The 23,930-nt window shown below is 35.9% G+C and overlaps 7 protein-coding genes across 15 annotated transcripts in view; 4 read left to right on the top strand and 3 right to left on the bottom strand.

Moving 5' to 3' along the window:
* The window catches only part of LOC105430418 (RNA-binding protein NOB1), a 2,301-nt gene extending 1,461 nt beyond the window's left edge, over positions 1–840 (bottom strand). The window contains exons 1-3 of the mRNA XM_089076024.1: positions 685–840; positions 346–478; positions 1–95 (exon numbers count right to left, since the gene is read on the bottom strand). Coding sequence (XP_088932150.1) covers positions 1–95; positions 346–478; positions 685–756 — 300 coding nt within the window. The 5' untranslated portion in view covers positions 757–840. The remainder of the gene's footprint in view (positions 96–345; positions 479–684) is intronic.
* Positions 841–894: 54 nt separating this feature from the next.
* Fadd (fas-associated death domain protein) lies at positions 895–3,037 on the top strand. 3 transcript variants are annotated; one of them, XM_011643969.2, is made up of 5 exons: positions 895–1,332; positions 1,508–1,880; positions 2,134–2,301; positions 2,362–2,492; positions 2,617–3,037. In XM_011643969.2, exons 2-5 carry the CDS (start codon positions 1,553–1,555, stop codon positions 2,749–2,751), a joined length of 762 nt encoding a protein of 253 aa, XP_011642271.2. In that variant the 5' UTR covers positions 895–1,332; positions 1,508–1,552; the 3' UTR covers positions 2,752–3,037. The 3 variants fall into 3 exon arrangements, with proteins under 3 accessions (XP_011642271.2, XP_011642269.2, XP_088932928.1); XM_011643967.3 differs by having other exon boundaries at positions 896–1,212; XM_089076802.1 differs by having other exon boundaries at positions 1,268–1,420.
* On the bottom strand, positions 2,754–16,984 carry eIF4E4 (eukaryotic translation initiation factor 4E4). 2 transcript variants are annotated; one of them, XM_089076807.1, is made up of 4 exons: positions 16,864–16,984; positions 4,059–4,240; positions 3,639–3,956; positions 2,754–3,562 (listed from the first exon to the last, which is right to left on the bottom strand). In XM_089076807.1, the coding sequence occupies exons 1-4, from the start codon at positions 16,888–16,890 to the stop codon at positions 3,448–3,450; spliced, it is 642 nt and encodes a 213-aa protein (XP_088932933.1). In that variant the 5' UTR covers positions 16,891–16,984; the 3' UTR covers positions 2,754–3,447. The 2 variants fall into 2 exon arrangements, with proteins under 2 accessions (XP_088932933.1, XP_011642272.1); XM_011643970.3 differs by lacking the exon at positions 16,864–16,984 and adding an exon at positions 4,765–4,916.
* Positions 6,625–11,160, top strand: LOC105430422 (uncharacterized). 2 transcript variants are annotated; one of them, XM_089076772.1, is made up of 6 exons: positions 6,625–6,793; positions 7,916–8,584; positions 8,654–9,162; positions 9,277–9,745; positions 10,157–10,501; positions 10,614–11,160. In XM_089076772.1, exons 1-6 carry the CDS (start codon positions 6,722–6,724, stop codon positions 10,677–10,679), a joined length of 2,130 nt encoding a protein of 709 aa, XP_088932898.1. In that variant the 5' UTR covers positions 6,625–6,721; the 3' UTR covers positions 10,680–11,160. The 2 variants fall into 2 exon arrangements, with proteins under 2 accessions (XP_088932898.1, XP_011642275.3); XM_011643973.3 differs by lacking the exon at positions 6,625–6,793 and adding an exon at positions 7,479–7,638.
* On the top strand, positions 11,508–14,971 carry LOC105430421 (uncharacterized). Of its 2 annotated transcripts, none has more exons than XM_025219116.2 (6): positions 11,508–11,634; positions 11,897–12,568; positions 12,654–13,144; positions 13,246–13,714; positions 13,937–14,386; positions 14,641–14,971. In XM_025219116.2, exons 1-6 carry the CDS (start codon positions 11,581–11,583, stop codon positions 14,704–14,706), a joined length of 2,202 nt encoding a protein of 733 aa, XP_025074901.2. In that variant the 5' UTR covers positions 11,508–11,580; the 3' UTR covers positions 14,707–14,971. The 2 variants fall into 2 exon arrangements, with proteins under 2 accessions (XP_025074901.2, XP_088932893.1); XM_089076767.1 differs by having other exon boundaries at positions 13,246–13,723.
* PCNA (Proliferating cell nuclear antigen) lies at positions 15,430–18,030 on the top strand. Its single transcript, XM_011643976.3, has 4 exons — positions 15,430–15,821; positions 16,349–16,514; positions 16,592–16,736; positions 17,285–18,030. The coding sequence occupies exons 1-4, from the start codon at positions 15,601–15,603 to the stop codon at positions 17,536–17,538; spliced, it is 786 nt and encodes a 261-aa protein (XP_011642278.1). The 5' UTR covers positions 15,430–15,600; the 3' UTR covers positions 17,539–18,030.
* On the bottom strand, positions 17,774–23,902 carry LOC105430423 (uncharacterized). 4 transcript variants are annotated; one of them, XM_011643974.3, is made up of 6 exons: positions 23,760–23,902; positions 20,494–20,735; positions 19,852–20,373; positions 19,664–19,771; positions 19,407–19,571; positions 17,774–19,319 (listed from the first exon to the last, which is right to left on the bottom strand). In XM_011643974.3, the coding sequence occupies exons 1-6, from the start codon at positions 23,764–23,766 to the stop codon at positions 18,933–18,935; spliced, it is 1,431 nt and encodes a 476-aa protein (XP_011642276.1). In that variant the 5' UTR covers positions 23,767–23,902; the 3' UTR covers positions 17,774–18,932. The 4 variants fall into 4 exon arrangements, with proteins under 4 accessions (XP_011642276.1, XP_088932913.1, XP_088932914.1 ...); XM_089076787.1 differs by lacking the exon at positions 23,760–23,902 and adding an exon at positions 22,007–22,383; XM_089076788.1 differs by lacking the exon at positions 23,760–23,902 and adding an exon at positions 21,339–21,978.
* Between the last annotated feature and the right edge of the window lie 28 nt (positions 23,903–23,930).

Below are 23,930 nucleotides of genomic sequence, written 5' to 3'. Positions count from 1 at the left end.
TTTCTCTTTTTCCAACTGGTAAGTGAGTGCAATTACTTTAATGTCAGTAGCAGATAGACTGGTATAATCACCACTTTTCTTTGAAAATTCTGTTACTGTAAATATATTAAAAATATTAATATTAATAACAGAAATAAGTATTAGTGTATATGTATAACTTCAATTTTCATGCACGTATGATACACAAGATGTTTTCATTTCTCACAATGACAATAAATTGTCTAAAACTCTAAAAGAAATATTTGAAATAAGAAAATGATTGATTATAATGATCATATGCTATACACAATCACATATCATATTCAAGCATATCATTATGTCAAAGATGTTGAGAGATTTGCTTACCAAATTTAATATTTTCAGTGAAAACCTCCTGAACTTTTAAGTCATATGGTAATACAACCAATCTTCTCAATTGCCTTTTGCTTGTGATTTCATCGACGACAGCTTGTTCAGTCAAAATATTAACTCCGATATCCTGTAAAAATAAATTTTTTTTATAAAAATTATTAAAATTTCACTAGAAAGAGAAGATAATATAATTAATTATAATTTAAAATTATATATTGATTAGAAGTTTTTTTACAAAACACAAAATTTGTACATATAACCTCAAAATTGAAAATATTTGCATATTTATATGTATATATTTATATTCTTAAATTCTTCTTAAATAATAATTACCTGCAGCGCAGCATTCTTTATGAAAGCGCTTGTATCAACGATAAGATATTGCACTTTCTTTTCATTTTCCATGATCACGTGGATATTTCGTACTGTGAACAAGGAATGAACTCGAGTGTAAAAAGAGCTGAAAGCGCAGAAAATATGAAAGAGCTCTCTGAAAGAATGAAAAAGATGGTTTTATGAATGCAAAAACAGGACAAAATAAACGTGTTTGAGGAATATATAGGAATTTCTACTGATTTCTTTTTGGACTTCCCGGTTTTTTTTTTTGAGTTTATATGATTTTAAATTTCACAATCATTTTTTATGATTCTGTTAGAAACTTTCGGGTGGAGTCCGTATTTTTTTCGTCTTGCATAATTTTGAAATTGGCGATTATGCTTTTATTTTTCTGTTTTGTTCCTTGATATCGTTTTGATATCTATATTGAGTTATTTGCTATTTTTAACTTTTGAAATTAACCATATTGTTCTTGCCAGGACAATTAAGTACAAACAAAATAGAAGAAGAAGAATCATGTTTTACGTAATTATATCATAAGCATTGTATATTTTATTAAAAACATAAGTTATTTATTTGATAAATAATATTTTGTAAGCAAATTAACTGTGAAATGTATGACTTGTATTAGAATTAAGCAGTTTAGTAAGTTTTAAGGAAGACAAAGTATAAAAATACATAATATATAATGTTTGTAAAATTTGTGACAAAGCCACAATTGTGCATGTTTAACGTAAATATTAGGCATATAATGATATCTGTTTAATGTATTTTTTTTTAATTGTATGCTTATATTTATATATATATATATATTTCACAGAGATCAAATTTGACAAATTGAATCTTGAATTTATTCAAAAACAAAATGCTGGAAAAATATAGTCTGCTTCGTCAAGATTTTCTTAGAATAGCTGAACCTTTTATCAACGATAATGTCTTGGATGAACTAAAACTCAATTATGCACATGAGATTGATTCGAAACGTAAATTAAGTCAAATAAAGGATCTCAAAATGTTTATAAGACTATTGGAAAAGCGGGATCTTATCAGTTATAGCAATATAGAACCACTGTGGTATATATCAAAAAAATATATCTGTCTTCCTGATTTGGAAAGCAAATTATTTGATTATGAAAATTGGTTATCAGCTACACCATTATTGCCTTCATGTTATATGTATCAAAGAAATGAAAGTGAGTATTTTTTAATTGCATACTTTAAAATTTATTTTATTTGAACAAATCTGTTAAAAAGATTTAGTTCATATATATTAATATGTAATTAATACAATTAAAAATAGGAATGATGTAAAAGTAAAGATCTCTGAAAATATATCCCTTTAGTTTATAGTTTATAATTAGTTTATACTTTGCTATTACTTGGTATAAATGATTTGATAATATAAGCTAATAAATTATTTTTTAATATCTTTGGCATCATTTTTAGTATCAGAATCAACAAGCTGTGAACCTGCAGATATTTCTATGAATAATTTATCTCAGACATCGATAGGAAGTTCAGCTAATGTATTCAAAAATAGCACAACGCCATCACATAATCCTGAACAAGAAGACCAAAATAATCTTGATAAGAAAAAATCTTTGCAAGAAACAGGTATTTTCAATATTTTATGATTTATATTTTTATTTTTTCTTATATACATATTTTTTTTAGTATTGTTACAAATCAAGGACAGATTGGGTCGATCTTGGCGTGATGTAGCTAGACATTTAGGTATTAGAGAATGTGAAATCGATGCTGTACAAAGTAAATATCCTTATGATTTAAAGGAGCAAAGCTACGAGGTAAGATCACATATTTGTAATGAAAATCATACACATATATATGTATGTATATATGTATATATAGCTAGATATATTTAAAATTAAAATTTGGACTGAATTTGACGTTGAAATGGTTTATTTGTAGATTTTGAAAATTTATATGTCACAATCTGATACAGAACAATGGGCTATAAATTTAATACGCGCTTTAGAAAAAGGAAGACGGAGAGATCTCAAGGAACTTGTAGAGGAATTAATATTGAAAAAAGAGTATCTATGATATATATTGATACAAGATTTTTCATTAAGATTTATTCTTTTTAAAGATTTTAATATTTATTCTAGTTATATTAAATGTGATATTAAATGTAATTTAATTAGAAATGAAAAAGTTTCGACAATATATGATTGATAAATCAATATATAATCTTAGGTAATATAAATAAAAGTAGTAAGCATATGCCAGTATACTTTTGTGTATAAGAAATTCTTGAATATAATTGTAATTTATCTTACTACCTGTATTATAAGAATTTATTTGAAAAATAAAGTTGCACAAAAATTTACATCTAAGCATATAAATTTATCCTAATCGTACAATTGTGTTAGCCACGGAAAAATACAGCAGCCTGCGCGTATCTTTCATAAATTATGTTTGTAAACTATATATACTTCATGTGCTTTAAATTAAATTCCTATATTAATAATATATTATCTATATTAATAATATATCAATTTATTTTACTTTAATATACGATTTATTGATTTTTTACTTAGTTTTTGCTGTTAATATGAAAACAGAACTACAACGATGATATAACATGCTTTTGAATAACAAAATTTAATGCTTTTTTCAACATAATGCAAAGAGATACTTCCAAACAATTATACGATTAATATCTGATCTGGCGATTTTTTTTGACGTTAATATATTTTAATGAACAACTCAGGGATGATATTATGAATGTAGCTATATTTAAAGTGTATAAGTATTTTTTGTTTGACTGCCGGCTTTGACCATAGTATCTCTATGTACTTGATATCCCATAGTTGTTTTAGATGTGATCCTTAATCTTTCCTTTAGTTTGCGACTAAAATGGAAAAGTGTCATGTATAGACAAATTTAATAAAATTCAACAGAAAAAGGAATATTTTTCGAATCCTTACCCAATTTCCATTACACTATCCGCACAGTCCGCATTTGAAGTCCATACACCAAGTTTGTCTCCTTTCGTCCTAACATTTACTACAGCTCCACAGACATCATCGGAATATTCATTGAAGGCTTCCCCAATCATACAGAGAAGAATTTCTAACCAAAAATTGTCTAGATCCGTAGCTCTTTGCTTCTTTTCCAGATTTATTAACCATCGTCCACCACATTTATTCTGATCATCTTCCCACATAGGCCGAATTCCTTGCTTAAACATGCTATAGTCACTACCTTGCCTTAACTCGGAGGCTGTCTTTATGTGATTGTACAAGCTGCATATAACAAAAAATTTTTTTCGCTGTAATTCGTATTTCACAATGTTTTTTTTTTTACATACTAAGAAAAAAAAAGATTAAAAAGAAGAAAACAGTTACCTCCAGAAATCCTCAGCTGTATCAAAGCTTGTGATTTCCCTTTGACTCTCTTCCCATGTTTTATTCCTATCGGGTTCATAATACCATAAAGTCCAGGTATTTTGCAATGGATGTTTAATCAGGAATTCGGGTGGAAATTCACTGATATTCGCCACTTCCGTATTCTGCTTTCGATCGATTTCCTGAGAAAAAGATGAGTTTACGTCGTTGTTTAATCGATTCGTGGAAAATCGTGGAAAATCGCGTGGGATTTTTCCGCATCCGCGTTAATTCTGGAGCTGTGAGCGACCTTACGCGTGGTCGTGTTAACCTATACGAGACAGATCGTGTGTGCCGTCGCACGCATTGTCACGCCGGTCGCGATCCTATAACGCCATCCTTCGCGGACGCCGCGTTGCGTTTCCGGTAACGCCGATTATTTATAGATCGACATGGGCGACGGTGCCACGGCGAGATACTCCTTTTTATTTTTTTTTTGTTCATGAGCATAAAAGCGTCGTGAAAACTCTAGGATACACGACATTCGGTAACGTGATGGAGGAAGAGGAAGGAGGACGCGGAGGGAGAAGGATATGGAAAGGATCGCGATAGGAGGAATTGCCGTTGTCGTGAAGCGGGACAGAATTCCGTCTCGCCGCGATTCGCGGACGGGGTTGGCGTTTTCGCGCAACATCACGATCCGTCGCGTTCACGCGCAATGAAATACCTCGATTTCCTCTGAGATATTCGTAGCCATGTCACTCCAATATGCACGCTCGCTTCCTGAAAGCCGCGAACTAGCAGTGAGGGCATCTGCTCGTACCTCCCCCCCCCCTCCCGCCCCTCGCCGTCTGATTCGTCTTTCCTTCGGGTAGACTCGGCGAGACCGGTGAGACGCCACGAGACGCGAATACTACAGCGGTAACTTTCCCGTTTCGCCGTTTTCTGGGTTAGGGAAGAAATACTGGATATATCATTTCATCCTTGTTTTTTATCAAATGTTAAACAAGGATAAAATAATAGCTGAGTGTATTCAGGTGTTATTTCTGAACGCACTCTTGCACCACACTATGGACGCGCCAAAATTCCCAATTTGTTTTTGAAAGTCTCTTTCTCTTTCTATATATCGAGTAATAAAAAATTCAATAACATAAAAAAATTATAACAAAAAATTATAACAAAATACAATAAGAAAAACAATAATATTTTATCTGTGTTACAAAAGTAATTAATATAACGTATTATTTGATGTATTATTTGAAGCTTAATAGTCGATTAATGACTATTAATTTTAATCTCGATTTAATTTACCTTTATCGTTTCCTAACTTTTAAAATTAAAAAAAGATTAAAAATAAATTAAATCGAAGTAAAAGTTAATTTACATTAATAAAAATAAATATAAATTAATTAATTAGAATTTAGTCAAAATTATTTTTAATTATGATTTTGAGATGTTATCGGTTATTTTATTGGGTTTCACTTCGGATTTAAAATCATTTTAAAATCGACTTAAGACGATCTTATAAAGACGTAGCTTAAAAATGCTAAAACTATAAAAATGTACGATTAAAACAAATGGATCTTTAAGGTCAATCGTATTAACAAGGTCAATTGATGTTAACCCCAATTAATCTATAAACTTTTTAATTTGCTTGATTCATATAAAATATTTTAACCTAAAATATTTTAAATCTAAAATATTTTAACCTTAAATCCGACTTAAAATTGCAATTTATTTAAGCAAACAAGTGTTATACAATGATGAAAATATAAAATTCTATTGGACAAATGAATCTTATACTTTTAATCTTTTTAATTATGTGATTGTCAAACGGTAGGAATTTTCAGTAAGATCGACACGTATAAAATCAATTCAAACAGAATTGTTCATTTATTTCCTAAATGCTATTTACTTTATTTTTCTTTTTATCTTTCTAAAGATAAAATTCCGATTGAAATTCATTCTGTAATAATTTCATAATCTTATCTTTTCATATATCTTTTAGGACTTTAGTAACAGGTTTGAAAATATCATACATTGCATGTATGTTGATAAAAATTGAAATAATTTGTAACTTACGTCCATTTTTATGAATGTAAAATTAATCTCATCGTTAGTTTAATTTACTTTTTACTTTCTTTTAATTCTAAGAATTGAAAAAGATAAAGCCCGATTCGGAAAAAATTTTCCATATATAATTAGATATAATTATATACAACTTTATATATATATATATATATATATATATATATATATATATATATATAAAAGGTGCTATATACATATAATATATACAAAAATATAATATAATATATAATCATATATAAAGTGGTAATACACAGTTATATGTAATTATAATCGTATGTAATTATATATATATATATATATATATATATATATATATATATATATGAAAAATTTTTTACGAAGAGAGTAAATCAAACCGAGATTAATCTACCCTTAGTATAACTAAACATAAAATAAAGAGGCTAAAAAAATTAATTAAACCTGGAAATTAAAATTAATAAGTATTAATTTTGATAGACAGAAATCGCGCACATAGAAACACGGATGTAAGTTCCAGTTCTCGATCGAAGTATGAATTTAAATCCGACAATCGATCACACGTGCAAGAGATATGTAACGCACCTCGTACTGCAACAAAATACGCGCGTGTGTGCATGGTCTTCCGATCGGGTTCGCGATTCATCAAATGTGACAATAGCGAAGAGGACAACTTGTTATACGAAAACGTATGTACAATTCGATCGAGTCCACCGGCGTCCATCGATCGCGCGATTCTTCCCGCAGTTCGTTCACGCGTCTCGCTTGTGTTTCTTCTTCTTCTTCTTATTCCTATTCTTGGCCGAAGCTGTCTTACGGCGCTGTCAATACAGGCCACGATTCAATTCGAAAAATGTGTGAGCAGAATCAAAAAAGCAAGTGATGACGCAATACCAAAAAAATTTTTGTGGGGACAAAAAACGTCCGAACCACTCAACGGCCCGAGAAGGATTTTCTCGCTTGTGTTTGAATGCCATAAACGCGCTCGTATCATCACGTGTGCGCGTCGCTATGCGGATCGATAACTAGAAAAAAAAAAAAGGAGTAAAATAGGAACGCGTCCCTATGTGAACACGGACGACGCAATTATCCCGCGTTCTCGGATATAACAACCGATTGCGTAATAATTCATGTCGTCAGATCGTCAGAGTCGAATCGATCGGGTCGGATCCCGTTTATTTATTTTCTACCGCAAAAATGACTGCGTTCAGCAGAGAAAGTAGATCAGTAAGCGCTCAGTGATTTTTCAATGTGATTGGTCCTTGCCTTTAGATCTTCGTTGAATGTTAGTGTAGAAACCAATCATAAAGAATCACTTAATGCTCACTGATCTGCTTTCTCTGCTGAACGCAGCGTATCATCCTGTGCGCGCGTAATGATAGTTGGCATCCCTGGCATCTTTCTCGTGGCTACGCTTGTCACTATTGTTCGCTGTCACTCATGGTCACGTTACGATGTGTTTACGTTGTAACTCGGGAAACGCTGCTATTTTATAAGAACGAGTCACGTCGAATCCGACGGGATGAAGCGCACGGTAATGATCAAGTTATGTCCACCATTCTCTATGATGACAATTGCGGACACTTTATATCTTTTTTTTCTTGTTTTTTTCTTGTTTGTGACAATTTTCTAGGTTATTCTAGGTTAATTTGTCAATACTAAACATTATTTACGTACACGATTGTATGGACGTTGCTCGTGCGACAGAACGATTACCGCTCCGATGAAGCAGCGCCCGATCGTACACATCGCAAAATTCACGAATCGCACCGTGCACGTTCTGTTTTAATTCATAATTCTTTGATTTTCAGATACCCGAGGAAAACAGTGAAAGCAAACGAACCTTCATCAGCCAAGAGTCCATCAACTTTGGATACGATGCCTCGTCATATACTACGAATTATTCATCATCATCATCCACACCTTCCACTATCGCTCAACCTCTACCTGGACAACCACCCTTGCCTCCTATGCCACCGCCAAGTGGAGTCCCACCTCCACCACACGTATTTGGACCAGTGCCTTCCCAAGTAACTCCTATTCAGGCATGGACACACCCACCTACCCCATGGCCGTGGATAACACCGCAAGCATCCCCTTTGCCACCTCCAACTCCTCGTGAAATCACTAATACGATTCAGAGAGAGATGCCGTTAAGGGGCAATTATGTACGTCACGAAAGGTTTATTCACAATAGAAACAACATGTATGTTCAGAGAAATAATTTTCACCGTAAAAATAAAAGGCCCATGCGTTTTGGACAGTCACAGAGTCAGTTTGATCAAAATACATATTTTGGTGCAACATTAACGGGCAGTCTTGGGTTGGAATGGCAGAGGAATAATTATAACACAGTAGCGAATGATGCTATAATAAGCCACATGACCGTTCCTTTATCCAATCATCCTATACCTTCTATTCCATCAGGAATCGTGAGTAACAGGCATGGCGAGGAGACGGAGGATCAGGATGTGAAAATTGTACTAGAGAATATAATTCAAGTATTATATCTTTGTTACAAGGATATCTAATATAATAAATTTTTTTAGGAAAAAGTAGTAAAAAAGAATAAACAAAGGAAGCCCATGTCTCAAAGTTATCCTAGTAAACCATGGAATAGGGAAGACGCCGAGAGAGCTTTGATGACTGAAAATGAATATAATATGAAGAATAAAGTTAATGCACAGAGCCTAATAATTAAGTTTCCCGACCCAGATTTGAATAAGGATATTGTTAGATTATTTCATCCTGGTATACGAAATATACATTTTCAAAATCCAAGTGGACCGAGGTATTGCTTCATTCAAATGGCGAAGAGTGTGAATATTGACGAAGCTATAAAAGAATTGGAAAAAATTAAATTTGGTACAGGATATTTGAAAGTTGAGAAAAAAGCGGTAAGAAACGAGGATGTTCGAAATACAAAACCCGAAGATATAAATCCTTACAACTTATACATAGGAAATTTGCCCACATTCGTTAAAGCGAACGAAATAAAAAGCAAATTTCCGAAAGCACGTGTAGATGTATCGAGGGCACGGAAGCTGAAAAATACACAGTTAGTTATAATTATAATATTAATATAAGAATTTATTAGTTAATATAAGAAATTATAATTTCTTATTTCATTTTTTTCATTTTTAAATTTATAATATTTTATTTTATCATACAGATTTGCTTTTATGAGATATAACAGTGTAGACGATGCAATAGCAGATTACAAAAAAGCATATGGTTTAATGTGGGACACAAGAAGTATTATCGTTAAATTTAGACGAAAGGAAGGTAACGCTTACCTTCCAGAAGAACTTAAACCTGATGTTAAAAAAGTTAAAGAGGAGCCAAATAATGCTATACAAGTAAAAAAAGAAAATATGAATCATAATGAACCTAAACTCAGTGGTAATAAATTGAAAGAAGAAGAAAATGGCATCGATCAAACAAAAGAAGATAAAGTTAGTCACGCGGATAAACAATCAGCAAATCAAAATATCAATAATGTGGAAGCACGTTTGCAAGATAATTCCAGTAAAGCACAAAGCAAATCAGTCTCGCGAGTTCTGGAAAATACAAATTCGCATTCCTCCGCATTACCAACTTCAGTCACATTAGATACGACAATAAAACAACAACTATCTTGGGTAATAAATATAGAATTAGTGTTATTGTGTGCAATTGCGTATAAGAAGCTAATTTCTATGTTACATCAGAAGGAAAAATTATTTATATTGTTAATATTAAAAATTATTTATATTATAGATCCCTGAAATAGGTGACTTATTATTATTATATAATAAGTTTTTCTTCATTTTTATTTTTAGCTCTCTATTCTCCAATTTCTCTATTCTCCAATCAACTTTTTATAAAGAAAGATTCAAAATTCGAGACTCGATTATTTTTATGCAGAGCCACGCGTTGTCCCAAAATGATTTAAATATATTTCATATATATTTCAGTATATTAGACTTTATAAACATTGTAAAACTGTGTTTTGTGTGATTTATACATTACGATTGTCCAGAAAAGTTAATAATTTTATTCATATGTTACAGCCTTCTCAAATACCTTCGACATTGGAAAACCAATCATCGTGTCCAGCTCAAACTGATCCTGTCGAGGAAACAATGATGCTCACACAGATCAAAGAAGAACCTATGGATTACGATGATACGGACATGTGTAATACGCAGTCCGACGAGGATGATGACGATGATGATGACGACGATGACGACGATGTCGAGGAACAAGACGATACTGACGATGATGAGGATAATAATGAGGAAAACTGTGTGTGTGAAGAAGACGATGAAGACGAAGACATTGATAGTGATGGAAATATAGCGTTTAGCAGAAAACCATCAATAACCACACGGAATGACGAAGACGAACCATCAGACGTAAGTTTAACAGTTAATCAAGTTAAGATTAATTATTTATTTGAAATCTTTCTATAAATTTCTAACGATTTGCTTAAGACTTAAATATTTGATATTGACTTTCTTATTTCAGCATCTTGATGAAATGTTCAGCGAATTGGAGAACATGACAAATGATATCGGTTTCTTGAAACATTAATTTATATTATGTTTTGATACTGCTCAAGCAGCATATTCTTGAAATATATATATATATATATTTATGATATATAAATGTATATATATATATATATATATATATATTTCATACATCGGCTGATGATTTGCCAATCATTATATATATATATTATGATTGGCAAATCATCAACCAAGTATGACCAACATTGACTAATGTCTGGTCAATATTTTACTAATCAATAGTGCTCGGGTCATTCACAAATTCAAATTTTTTTTACAAAATTTAATTTATAAACATATATGTATAAATTAACAATTGCGTAATATAAATAAATAAGACTGCAAGTGTTTAAATATATCGATGTAAGCAGTTGTGTAGAACTATAGAATATTTAAGCATTTTGTAATTATTATTTCTCCCAGTGAATTTTAATGAACACTATGTGTTTAAGTGCATAATTATGTAAGCTATATTGTATTATTAAAGTTATTATTTTATGTAATTTTCGTACTACTCAATCTGTTTGTGTCTGTGTATATGTGTTAATTTATTTAATAACCCCTTTTTTTTTACACGTGCAAAATCAGCCATACGAAAGATTACGATTGGTATCTCGTTCATAATTATGACTCCAAATTGATATCAATTATAATTACAAGATTATGTGAGTGCTTGTTATATATTATGAAAATAAAACAGTAAATATTCTACAAGTAAGAATTTTTTTTATATGTCTATCCATAAATTGAAAAATTCATTTCTCCTTTTGTATATTCAATAATTTATATTTGCAAAAACCGTCAAAACTACGGGCGCGCGCGCGCGCGCGTGTGTGTGTGAGTTGGCATCCCTGGCGGCTTTTTTGTGGCTACGCTTGTCACTCGTGCTCGCGCTATAATGTGTTTACGTTGTAAGTCAGGAAATGTTGCTACCCTGTAAAACGAATCTCGTCGAATCTAGCAGCATGAAACGTATGGTAATGTTCAAATTACATCTTTTTCACATCATTCTTAGCATGATCGATGATACGTACTCCACTTTTTTTCCTCGTTTTGTAATAATATTTTAGGTTAAATTTATCAATGGTAAACAATATTTACATACTCGATTGCATCGATGTTGTTTGCACGACAGAACGATCACCGTTCTGACGAAGTGGCGCCCGATCGTACACGTCGTGAAATTCATGAATCACAATACGCACGCTTCGTTTTAATTCATAATTCCTTGATCTTTAGGTACCCGAAGAAAACAGTGAAAGCAAACGGGCCTTTTTTAAACAAGAGTCTATCAATTTTGGATACGATGCATCTTCGTACGCTAATTATTCATCATCATCGTCTACACCCTCCACTATCGCTCAACCTTTACCTGGACAGCCACCCTTACCCCCTATGCCTCCACCACCAAGTGGAGTCCCACCTCCGCCACATGTATTTGGACCAGTGCCTTCCCAAGTAACTCCTATTCAGGCGTGGACGCACGCACATACCCCATGGCAGTGGATAACACCACAAACGTCTCCATTGCCACCTCCAACTCCTCACGATATCACTAATACAATCCAGAGAGAAATTCCTCTAAGAGGTAACTACATACGTCGCGAAAGGTTTCACAATAGGAGCAATATGTACGTCCAGAGAAATAATTTTCACCGTAAAAATAGAAGATTAGTACGATATGGACAGTCACAGGGCCAATTTGATCAAACTGCATATTTTGGTGCAACATTGGCGGGTAATCTCGGATTAGAGTGGCGACGAAATAATTATACTGCAACAGCGAATGACACTTTAATAAATCATGTAACCTCTCATGTTCCTCTGCCTAATCGTCCTATACCTTCCATACCATCAGGAATCACAAACAACAGGTATGGCGAGGAAACAGAAGATCAGGATGTGAAAATTGTAAGTCCAATAGCAAATGTGTTTCATGTAGCATATATGTTTACTATAAATGGATAATGTGATAATCTGATAAAATTTAATACAGGAGAAGGTAGTAAAGAAGAATAAACAAAGGAAATCAATGTCACAAAACTATGTTAACAAACCATGGAGTAGAGAAGATGCGGAGAGAGCTCTGAAGATTGAAAATGAATACAATATGAAGAATAAAGTTAACGCGCAGAGCTTAATAATTAAGTTTCCGGATACAGATCTGAATAAAGATATTGTTAGCAAGTTTCATCCTGACATATTAAACATACATTTTCAAAATCCGTGTGGGCCAAGATATTGCTTTATTCAAATGGCAGAAGATGTGAATATTGATGAAGCTATAAAAGAATTGGAGAAAATTGAGTTTGGTGTGGGACGCTTGAAAGTCGAGAAAAAGTCATTAAGAGATGAAGATAATCCCGAAGAGATAGATCCTTATACTTTATTTATAGGAAATTTACCCGAATTTGTTAAAACAAGCGAAATAAAAAGTAAATTTCCAAAGGCACAAGATGAAGAGACTCGAAAGATGAAGAATACACGGTGAGTTGCAGATATCTTGTATGTTTTGTATTTAATTTTAATGGTCTTTTGATTATAATATTGTTTTTATTATTTCTATTATTTTTCTTATTTTATTGCAGAAATATTCTTATGAGATATAATAGCGTAGATGACGCAATATCGGATTACAAACAAGCATATGGTTTAATGTGGGATAAGAGATGTATTAATGTCAGATTTCGACGGAAGAGAGGTAATACTTGTCTTTCCGATGAACCTAAACCTGACGTTAAAAATGTTAAAGAGGAGCTAAATAATGCTGCACAAATAAAAAAAGAACGGAATATGAATCACGCTGAACTGGAGCTTAATGTTAACAAACTGAAGGAAGAAGAAAATAACACTGATGAATTAAAGAAAAATAAAATCGATCACGCAAATAAATCAACAAATCAAGATAAAAATAGTATAGAAGCAAGATTGCAAGATAATTCCAATAAAGCACAATGCAAATCAGTTTCACAAGTTAAGGAAAATACAAACTCTTATTTTTCTGAATTGTCAACTTCAATCATGTCATCTAAAACAGCACAGGAAGAACAACCTTGGGTAATAGATGTAAAATCAATTATTGTTATGTTACATAATATTGTATTATTGTGTATATAAATCCATTTCTTTTGTTAGAAAATTTAAATATATGTCATTTAAATATATGTCATTGTATTTGATTTTTTAAAGATAAGCCTTGTAAAATCATTTGATGTGTGTATAATCTGTTTATTAATAACTATTCTAAAAAATTATTAGTAATACTTTTTATTTGTATAGACGTCACAGTCTTCTCAGATATCTTCAATATCGGATGCTTCACCATTACGACCAACCCAAGCTGATACCGTTGAAGAAACAATGATACTTACGCAGATCAAAGAGGAACCTATGGATTATGATGATATGGACATGAGTAACATGCAATCAGACGTTGATGATGACGACGATGACGATGACGACGACGACGACGATGATAATGATGATGATGATGATGATGATGATGATGATGATGATGATGATGATGATGAAGACGACGACGACGATGACGACGACGACGACGATGACGACGATGATAATAATGTCGAGGAACCGGATGATACCGATAATGATGAAGATAACAGTGAGGAAGAAGTCGAAGAGGATGATGAGAAAGTTGACGATGATGGAAATATAGTTTTTGGGATTAAATCATCGGGAACAGCACGAACTAATGAAGAACCATCAGATGTAAGTATTTGCATATAATAATAGACACACATTAATTATTTTATAAACTATATAAGCCGCGTTTATATATTCAACAAGAGAATAGAATACTGACAAGTAAGTCCTCAATAAGGCAGAATCTTTGATCTATCTAATAAACTTATTTTTTGAATTTATATATAAATTCAAGAAAATTATTTATGTTGCTGTTATTTTGTACATATTTAAAATGTTTTGTTTTAAACATAAATGTTTAATATATTTTCTTATTTCAGCATCTTGACGAAATGTTTATCGAATTGGAGAATATGACAGGCGATATCGATTTCCTGAAACACTGAATGAAATATCATTTCAATACATGCCATCACGCTCTGACCCAATTCTTTTTATGAAATATATTCTATATGTAATGTGTAAATATTAATAGCTGCGTAATATAAACAAATGAGACTGCATATAATTAAATTCATAGTAGCGTAAGTAATTTTAGAGCCATATTTAAGCATTTTGTAATTATTATTTCTTCCGGTGAATTTTAATGAATGCTTAAGTGTATAATTATGTAAACTCTATTGTATCACAATAAAGTTATTATTTTATGTATTTGTTGTAGTAAATCAATTTATTCGTCCGTAGTAAATCAATTTCGTCTATGCGACATTTTACTAGATAATTCTTTTTTCCGCAACGAAAATCAAGAAACTCGCGATCGGCATAATTTTTATCCATAATTACGAATCTACGAATTGAAATCAGTCGGATAATTGCAAGTTTGTTATATCAAAAGTTTGTTATAACAATTATTTCTGTCAATGTAAATTAATCTTAATTTAATTTTTTTCTTTCTAATTCATAAAATTAAAAAAAAAGATAAAAAGTAAATTAAACCAAAATTGACATTAATTTATTTGGTAGAAATAAATGCTAATGCTACTTCTTTTCAGATATAATCGTAAAATATCCGTTCCTTCTCGTACATAATTTATGCATAATTAATATGTTGCGTTTGAATACCGGATATATTCCCGAAGTAATTCAAGAATGCCATCTATTTCCGCCTGTCCAAGACCGGCAACAAAAGCGCGGGACCGTTCTCCGGAGAAGCCGCGAAGAATATATTGTTGCTTCGGACATTTTTTTAGCGCCGTGCCTTCTACTACGAATCGCATTTTTCTACACATAGTATTCGAGAACGTTGACGGATTATTAACGCACGTAAAAACAACGACACGATGTTCGAGGCACGCTTGGTACAGAGCGCGATCCTGAAGAAAGTGTTGGACGCGGTGAAGGATCTCCTGACCGAAGCAACTTTCGAATGTTCCGACTCGGGGATTCAACTCCAGGCGATGGACAACGCGCACGTTTCTCTGGTCTCGTTGAATCTCAGGAGCGACGGTTTCGACAAATATCGTTGCGATCGAAACCTGTCGATGGGGATGAGCATCAGTTGGTGAGATGATTTGAAGGTTATACGCTCATAGAGGGGACTCGGTTCTCTCCAACAAAGAGATGATACATTCACGGTTGGCATCTCTCCGATTTTTCAGATAAATTTTTGGCTAATTATTTCGAATTTTAATCTTTTTTTAATTAAACAAGTAGTGTAAAGAAGTCAATTTTGTCTTTTCCGGCTTGGAGAAAGAATCTTTAATAATAGATTTTATTTTCATGACAGAACACATTAACAAGGTATTAAATATGTCAATAAATAAACTGAATTATCGTGTACCTTTTTCCATGGCTTTTTTTTTAAATTAATCTCTGACAAAACACTAATTTTTTAAGGTGACAACTTTGTATATATATATATATATATATATATATTTCTTTTGGCTTACTTTACACGTTTTCCTTTTTAAAATGAAATAGATTTTTCATGAGATTTAAAAAGATAAACAACAGATAGAGTCAGTAAATTAGTATTTAACGCAAGTCAATTATCGTATGATAAGAATCAATCACAAAATGCGTTCTTAGTATGTCAAAGATTCTACGATGTGCTGGTGCAGAAGACACGGTGACACTCAGAGCATGGGACAATCCCGAGTCTATCGTTTTTATATTCGAGTCACCAAACAAGGAAAAGTTGGCCGAATACGAGATGAAGCTGATCAATATGGATCAGGAACATTTGGGCATACCTGTGAGAGGCTCACTTTTAAAAATAAGTCAATATGAAATTTTATTCTTATTATGTAATGTTATGTTATTGTTTTATAGGAGACTTCATACTCGTGCGTCGTAAAAATGCCATCTGCGGAATTTACCCGCATATGCAGAGATCTGAGTCAATTTGGAGAATCTATAACTTTTGCTTGTACTAAGGAAGGTATAAAATTCAGTGCGTCTGGCGATTATGGTTCAGGTAAATTTACCATATATATATATATATATATATATATATATATATATATATATATATATATATATATACACACACACACGACTTCTTAAAATATAAATAATAATATATAATTGTTTTTTTTACTTACATTATTAAAATAAAATGAAAACTCCATGATTAATATTTTCTTCAACACTGAGAGATTTTCTATTTTATATCAGCGACGGATAGAAACTAACTGTAAGAATAGAGTTAAAAGCGTGCAAACTGAAAATATATTTAAAATGTTTATTTTTCTAGTCTTTTAAGCAGAGGTCATGTTATGTTATACTCTTGTTTACATTTCGCGAGGTATACTTACCATCAGAAGATATTTAAGTATCAAATAAATTTGTATACAACAAGCATACATTTGTACACAGATTTAATCAAAAATTAAAATTAGTGTTTATAAATATGCAGAATATTTAAAATTTATTTAAAATAAAAAGTGGGTAATTTCTTTTGGGATACTGTATTATGTACATGTCATACGAATGACTTACATGTTGCTTCTATTTCTTTTATAGCCAATATCAAATTAGCACAGACTGCGGATGCGGATAAGGAAGAGGAAGCGGTAATAGTTAACATGCAAGAACCAGTAAAGCTAACGTTTTCTTGTCGTTATCTGAATTGTTTCGTGAAAGCTGGCCCTCTTTGCAATCAAGTTCAACTGTCTATGTCCGACGATGTACCTTTAGTATGTGAATATAAGATCGGCGATATTGGACACATCAGGTATTACCTGGCACCCAAGATCGACGACGAGGAAGAAAACTAAAGCATCGACAAAAATAGAACTCATATACGCTGAATTGTAATTGACGATATTATATTACATCACTGTTTTGGAACATCTGTCCCATTATGCGTTAGATATCGTCATATTTATTTTAATAGAAAATGTTCAATCGGTTTGACAAAATTTCGAAGAGGTGATACCATACATGTATTCTACTAATCGAAAAAAATTAAATATCCGTTCATTCGAGGTACAAGTAAGGCAAAGTTAGAGGTACTTTTAAGGTAATATATTATTTTAATTTTACATTTAAAAGTTATTTGGCTCGTCACAGTGCTAGCGTAATGCAGAATTGACACTAAATTTATAGTAGAGTGACACGATGATTAGTATAGCAAAATGGTGTCATCCTCTTAATCAATATTCACATTATTTATGTTCCAGAGACTGTGACAGTATTTTGATAATATCGCATTGTTCTTTTTTTAATATGTAAGAAGAACTCAATATATTTTCAAAAAATTTGATAAATTTTTGAATGTTATATATTACTCTTATATACCTAGCCTAGATCGAAATTTCAAGTTTTACTTAATGTAAGTATCTTATTTCTTATACATTTGTGTGTATACGCTACTTTAATATAAAAATACATAATTAGCTTACGAGCTCAGGGAATAAGAGGGCTATCATGGATGGAATAGCCTAGAAGTAGTATACAGTTAAATCTTACATAATTTGGATTTATCATATAATTACTCTAAATAATTAAGTTAATAATTAATCGTTAAATATTGATTTATATTATAGGATTATTTTACACACAAGCATTCCTCGACAGATCTCTATAAATAGTAAAGTCATTCAGCAATTGTCCTCTTCGTTCCTAAATAAAATTCTTTTAAAATAATGTTTTTTTTATATGTGCACTACGGGGAAGAAAAGAAAGTTTAAAATATTCAAATGAGACATTTGGCAATATTAATCAGCCTCTTTGGTATTAAGACCCTGATATTGCTTTTTCATTTCAACTCAATTAAAAATTATTTAACGAGAGAGGAGCTATATTTTTACACATTATTAAAAAGAAGATTATCGTATAAAGAATGCGATAACTATCCTTTAGAAAAAATAGTTTATATAGATTTCTCTCCAATATGCATTGTGAATTTTTAAAATGCGCTCAGTTATGCTTTCTCTCGGTGGAGATTCACACAGATCTTGAGTCGGTTATGTTCATCGTCATGTGCTCTGATTTGGCATTTTATACGTTTTACGCATTCAGTCTACATAGTCATAATATTGAATATACATAAGATACTGTGTGTATATGTATAGTTACTCCACGACTGAGACGCCATGCAAAACAAACGTGTATGTGTGTGTCCGTGTATGTGTATGTGTGTGTGTGTGTGTGTGTGTGTGTAGGGTCTTTAAGCGTTCGTGCTGCCGTTACTCCCATATAAGCTAGGATGTACGTATTTATCATGCAGTGTCCTTAAATGCCTCAGCAGATTGCTCTTTACGTTGAAGCCCTTTTTACAGTAGGAGCAAAGGAATGGCTTCTCGCCCGTATGCGTTCTCTGGTGTATGACCATCGAGGCGTGACTCGGGAATTCCTTTTGACATATGTTGCATAACTTTTGGTGATTGTGAACCCTTTTCGGTTTCGGGGGCGCCGAGTTGTTCATTAAGGCCAACTGCTCCTCCGTGTGTTCCGTTTGTATGTGACGCACCCATTCCTGCGGCGTGGAATACATGTTGCCGCATAGATCGCACTTGAGAGGCGGGAAGTCTTTGCTGTCATCGTTTATGTCATCCTAAAATTACCGTGTTTTCCTCATTTCACATCTTACCGCATGCACGTACATAATATATGACGTCGTAAGAAATTCACGACACGGTACCTTTCGTTTCTTTCTCCGATTTTCCGTCATGTCAGCATGCGTGAATTCTATATGTCTCACCCAATCCGACGGTCTGTTAAACGTTTGACTGCACATGTCGCATGTCAATGGTGTATATTCCTCCTCCTCCATATCTCCATCCTCGTCCGCGCTATGTACGATCTCCTGCGAGGAGAATAAGAAAAACATTATTGTTTCTTCGTTGTATTCGTGAGAAACGAGTACCGATTATCTGTAGTAACTTTTATTTTACGCACCGGTTTGATATCGATCTCATGGTCTATCGTAAGCGATTCCGACGGATCGATCGTCTCCTCCCAATCGATCGGCTCGTCCTTCACTAATAGCTCCAGATTTAGTTCGGTCTAAAAAAAAAAAAGAATGTTAATAACTTGCTTCTTTTACTGCATTATTGCGAAACTTAAAAAAAGCTAAACTAGCTCACGTTTTCGCCACCTTCGCTCTTCGATTTGTTCGATTCAACGTCACTGTTAACGGCTTTCTTTTTCTTCCCGTTTGTCTCAAGATTCTCCTTGTTCTTGTTCTGTTCGTTATTTTTCTCCTCCAAGACTTTCTTGCTCTCAGATTCGTTGGCTTTCTCTTCGATCTTCTCGGTGCTCTTCCTCTCGATCGGCTTAGCGGGCTGTACGTTATTTTGACAAGCCGTGGCCGCCTGTTGCACATTCTCAATTATCTTCTCCGTGGTAGGTTGCACCAATTTGATTTTCTGTATTTGCCCGGCCAGTTGCGACGTTTCCCGCTTGTCGCGTTCGATTTTCTGATTGTTCGACTGTATGTTCTCTTTCTTGCTGCTGCCAGTATTCGATCTCCATAATCCACGCACACGCAGGATATCACCGGCCTTTAGAACTCCCTCCAGTTGGTCGTTCGTAACGGTGGCTTCGCCGCTGTACATGTACTGTATCAGGATTTTTAGCGTACGATATCCGATCTCGGTAGGCAACACCTGAAGCATGAAACGACGATTATCCATATGTTCTTTATATTACGCTATTTTAAATCGATTAATTCGATACAATAAGCATTTGAAAAGAAAAGTAAACGCAGTAGGGACTTGGTTACCGACCACAATTGTCGGAGCGTTGGAGTTCGCGCCGAAGTGGCACGTTTGAAAGATGTGACTGAGGTACGACGAGCAGGCCGCAAGGACGAACCGATGGGCTGCCACGTGTCGCCCACAGGATGTGGCCAGCAGAACGTCCGCGAAGGATTCCGAGTGGAGCAGGGTCGCGACGGAGCTGTGCAGGTGTGCCCCGTAGCTGTGCCACTTGAGCTGATAGTTCTCCGAGGCGGCGATAGCCATCTTTTCTGTATCGGATGAAAGCAATGCCGGATTATTTTATTACAATTTAATACAAAATTGAAAGCAGTCGTATGTAAAATTAAAACGCACATATTTGTCGTTTAATCGATTTGATATCGAAAACGCGCGATCATCAACATGAATTCCGTGAATGAAGAATCACGAGATCTAGAATCCTGTACAGCGTTTTGTGAAATTTCAAACGCGTATAATGAGCCTGTTGCGCAACGTATAATCACGATAAAGCGATAATGAACCGAAATGATTAAATTATATAATTCGGCGGGACACATCGCGCAGCAACAAATCTCTTCCGGCCGTCGGCTTCGGCGTCTTGCGCATTTTTATCCGTATCGATCTACCGCCGCGATTAGCGATTGCGGATAGTCATCCGCAAAGGTGGTAGTGAGAGGCTAATACGTCGCCCTCTCGCCATGATCTCATCCTCCGATCTCGCAAATCTTTCTCTTTCTATTTTATCTTTTATCACGATTGTATCAATCGGCAGACCTTCGCGTTATTAAAAAAAAAAAAAAAAAAAACAACAACAACAACAGCAAAAAAATCGAATTCGCTTAAAATTGCGATCGAAGAAATACGGCAAATACTTTTTCGATATATTAGTCGAGCTAGCGGGATGAATCCCTTATTAATCCCTTATGTCTCGCGAAGTCGAGCTGTCAAGTACTCCCTCGATCACGCGTTTGCGGCACGATCCGCTCCGCCGTCGCTGTTCGCCGTCGCCGCCCGTATACAGATCAATGCAGGCCGATAAGTCGCGCAACGTGATAACTCGCGCGCGTATCACTCCCCCGTTGCCGTCGCGGTCGCGATTCCCCGATCTTTCGGCGATTCCCGCCGCCGCGCGACGGCGACCGTTCATCGAAATCGCGAATTTAATTTCGGGGCGCGCGGGAGGCAAGATCCGATCCGCTCGCCGTCGCGAAACGTTGTTTACTCGGCGGCGTTCCTCGCTCTCGCTGCCGCGAAACGTTATTCATTTGGCGGCACATTCCTCGCTCGCACCCTCCTCGTTGATGCCGACATCGGGGACGCCGCGTGCCGCCAGAGCTCGGGGATATGCGGTCACACGCGGCAACACTTGGACATGGCATCCCGAGGAATCGCGTCGTACACGACACGTAGCTCGTGAATCATCCACAGGGAAGAGAATGCGTCGCGGCTCGCACCCTCTTTCTTTTTTTCTCTTTTCTCTCTCTCTCTCTCTCTTCCTCTTCGGCTAGACGTCGTCTTTATCGCCGTCGCCGCGATTTACCTGAGAACATCGGCGCACCGGTAACGATTCGATGATCCACTCCTGCGACGATCTGAGAATCGCGGGTTTTCGCACGACGATAAATCCGATTTGAGAGTCACGAAGCGCAACGAGGACAACGGCAACGTCGACGAGGAACGAGGCTGCGTGTACGAGCGCGGCGTAGCTCGCGCGCGTCGTCGGTGTTTTGAAAGGCGCTTGGCGCGGACAGGACAGGGGGCACGGGGCAGATACGAGCATCGAACGAACCGCCGTGTAGGGGCCTAAAAATCGATATTTCGGTCTTTACTCCATCCTCTCCGCGCCGTGCGGCGCGGTGCGGTGCGGCGCGGCGCGACGCGACGCGCCGCGGCTCGCCGGCTCTCGCCGGTTAGAGAGAGAGAGAGAGGTAGGGTATGCCCCCCTGTGTTCATCATCGATTTTCCCGGCTACCAATCGCACGCATCCATTTATCGCATCGATCGCCCGAGCTGATTTCAGCGTTTGCGTCCGTCTGTCCATCCGCACCCGCCGCTCGCTCCACGACGATTCATACACCCTCCCGACGGATCCCCTCCGCCCCTCCACCCTCGCGTGCTTTGCTCGTTCGAGCCCTCCCTTCCCTATCGTCGCGTCCTCACACCGTCGTGGTACCCTTCCAACGACCCTATCCCCTCGTCGGAGCGACCCTCGCCGCCATCGTCGTCGTCGCCGCCGTCGCTTCGGCTGTATCTTCGATCGTAGATATAACGCGGCTCGAAAGATTCGTCCGCGAATCGAAAGGGAGGCTGATGGACCATGTCCGCCGACTTTTCTTTTTTCTTGCCTGTTGATATCTCGCTGCATCTTGCGTGGCGTTATCTTTCGCCGCAAGACCTTCCCTTCTATGTGCACGCAGGGTACCCCAGCCCCCGGGCGAGCGTGTATTACGTCACTCCGATTTGTTGCGACGTATCGATTACCTGCCGCTCGATGATCTACCCCGTCCAGATCGCGTCTCTCCCTGTCCTCCCCCTGTCCCCCTCCTGCTCCCCCACGCTCGTAGAGTTTGCTTTAGACGCGGCATCTCCACGAGATTTCGTATAAACTTCGTATAAATTCGTTTGCCGCGTCCCTCTCGCCTTTTCGATCGCCGATCGCAAAATCGCAGCCTTTTGAAATCGCGCGCGGCTGATGCGTAAGTTTAAAATAATTGCATGACGAAAATCAAAATTGCGAGACCGAGGAAAATATATCTAATCTATCTCGCGTTTCTGCGTTCTTTCGGCAGACGATAATGCTGGATCCATTAATTAGAGAATGACAAATATTTCGCGGATATATATATAGCGGATGATTAATAATAGCTCTCTCTCGCGACGTGTCTAAAACGTGAAACGGAATCGCTACGTACATGTAATTAACTCGCAGGGTGGCGAGGGCAACGACGATGCGCCGGAAGATCTATAGATCGCCTCGGCGGGCTTTGTCTCATCCACCTCGTGAAAATTTCGCGCAGAGCGTCGCTTGCGCCCGGAGATGGCGTCGGTGGTGGAATTGTTCGATTTTCAGGATTTCCTCGGTCACGTACGTACATACACGTGCGTACGGATGTGGGTGTGGGTGTGGGTGTGGATGTGCGGTGCGCGGCGACGTGCCGCATTGCGTCGACGACCCATTTTGCAACGGGGGCGATAAGTCGCGTTCGCCACCCTCCCCACCGTTTAAATAATCAATCTCGCGCGGCGCCCGCTGATCGAGGGAAAAAAAGCTCTCGAAAAAATGCCTTTTTTACCTGCCATCGCCACGGGAAAGCGGTTAGGGCATGCTGTGTCTCTCTGCGTTTCGTCGACGCCTCCTCGCTTTTTTTCGCACCGCGTCTTCCAAATCGAGAGTCGGCGGAGACTCTCTTCGATCGTTTTTGATCTCCGACCTCGACGCGGATCCGAGATTAGATTAGAAGACC

This window comes from Pogonomyrmex barbatus, unplaced genomic scaffold (assembly GCF_055798465.1).
Source record: "Pogonomyrmex barbatus isolate J1 unplaced genomic scaffold, ASM5579846v1 scaffold2, whole genome shotgun sequence".
Taxonomy (NCBI): domain Eukaryota; kingdom Metazoa; phylum Arthropoda; class Insecta; order Hymenoptera; family Formicidae; genus Pogonomyrmex; species Pogonomyrmex barbatus.
This window is presented reverse-complemented; position numbering and strand designations above follow the sequence as displayed.

Bases quoted from the DNA above. Each gene is read 5' to 3' on its own strand.
- Fadd (XM_011643969.2), top strand. From the start codon at position 1,553: ATGCTGGAAAAATATAGTCTGCTTCGTCAAGATTTTCTTAGAATAGCT. The intron at 2,302-2,361 runs GTATTTTCAATA...TATTTTTTTTAG, and splicing joins AAAATCTTTGCAAGAAACAG to TATTGTTACAAATCAAGGAC. The intron at 2,493-2,616 runs GTAAGATCACAT...GTTTATTTGTAG, and splicing joins TAAAGGAGCAAAGCTACGAG to ATTTTGAAAATTTATATGTC.
- eIF4E4 (XM_011643970.3), bottom strand. From the start codon at position 4,794: ATGGCTACGAATATCTCAGAGGAAATCGAG. The intron at 3,957-4,058 runs GTAACTGTTTTC...TGTTATATGCAG, and splicing joins ACAGCTGAGGATTTCTGGAG to CTTGTACAATCACATAAAGA. The intron at 3,563-3,638 runs GTAAGGATTCGA...TTTCCATTTTAG, and splicing joins GATAGTGTAATGGAAATTGG to TCGCAAACTAAAGGAAAGAT.
- LOC105430422 (XM_089076772.1), top strand. From the start codon at position 6,722: ATGGTCTTCCGATCGGGTTCGCGATTCATCAAATGTGACAATAGCGAA. The intron at 8,585-8,653 runs GTACTAGAGAAT...AAATTTTTTTAG, and splicing joins AGGATCAGGATGTGAAAATT to GAAAAAGTAGTAAAAAAGAA. The intron at 9,746-10,156 runs GTAATAAATATA...CATATGTTACAG, and splicing joins TAAAACAACAACTATCTTGG to CCTTCTCAAATACCTTCGAC.
- LOC105430421 (XM_089076767.1), top strand. From the start codon at position 11,581: ATGTTGCTACCCTGTAAAACGAATCTCGTCGAATCTAGCAGCATGAAA. The intron at 12,569-12,653 runs GTAAGTCCAATA...AATTTAATACAG, and splicing joins AAGATCAGGATGTGAAAATT to GAGAAGGTAGTAAAGAAGAA. The intron at 14,387-14,640 runs GTAAGTATTTGC...TTCTTATTTCAG, and splicing joins CTAATGAAGAACCATCAGAT to CATCTTGACGAAATGTTTAT.
- PCNA (XM_011643976.3), top strand. From the start codon at position 15,601: ATGTTCGAGGCACGCTTGGTACAGAGCGCGATCCTGAAGAAAGTGTTG. The intron at 15,822-16,348 runs GTGAGATGATTT...ATGCGTTCTTAG, and splicing joins ATGGGGATGAGCATCAGTTG to TATGTCAAAGATTCTACGAT. The intron at 16,515-16,591 runs GTGAGAGGCTCA...ATTGTTTTATAG, and splicing joins AGGAACATTTGGGCATACCT to GAGACTTCATACTCGTGCGT.
- LOC105430423 (XM_089076787.1), bottom strand. The intron at 20,374-20,493 runs GTCGGTAACCAA...TTCATGCTTCAG, and splicing joins CCAACGCTCCGACAATTGTG to GTGTTGCCTACCGAGATCGG. The intron at 19,772-19,851 runs GTGAGCTAGTTT...TTTTTTTTTTAG, and splicing joins AGAGCGAAGGTGGCGAAAAC to ACCGAACTAAATCTGGAGCT.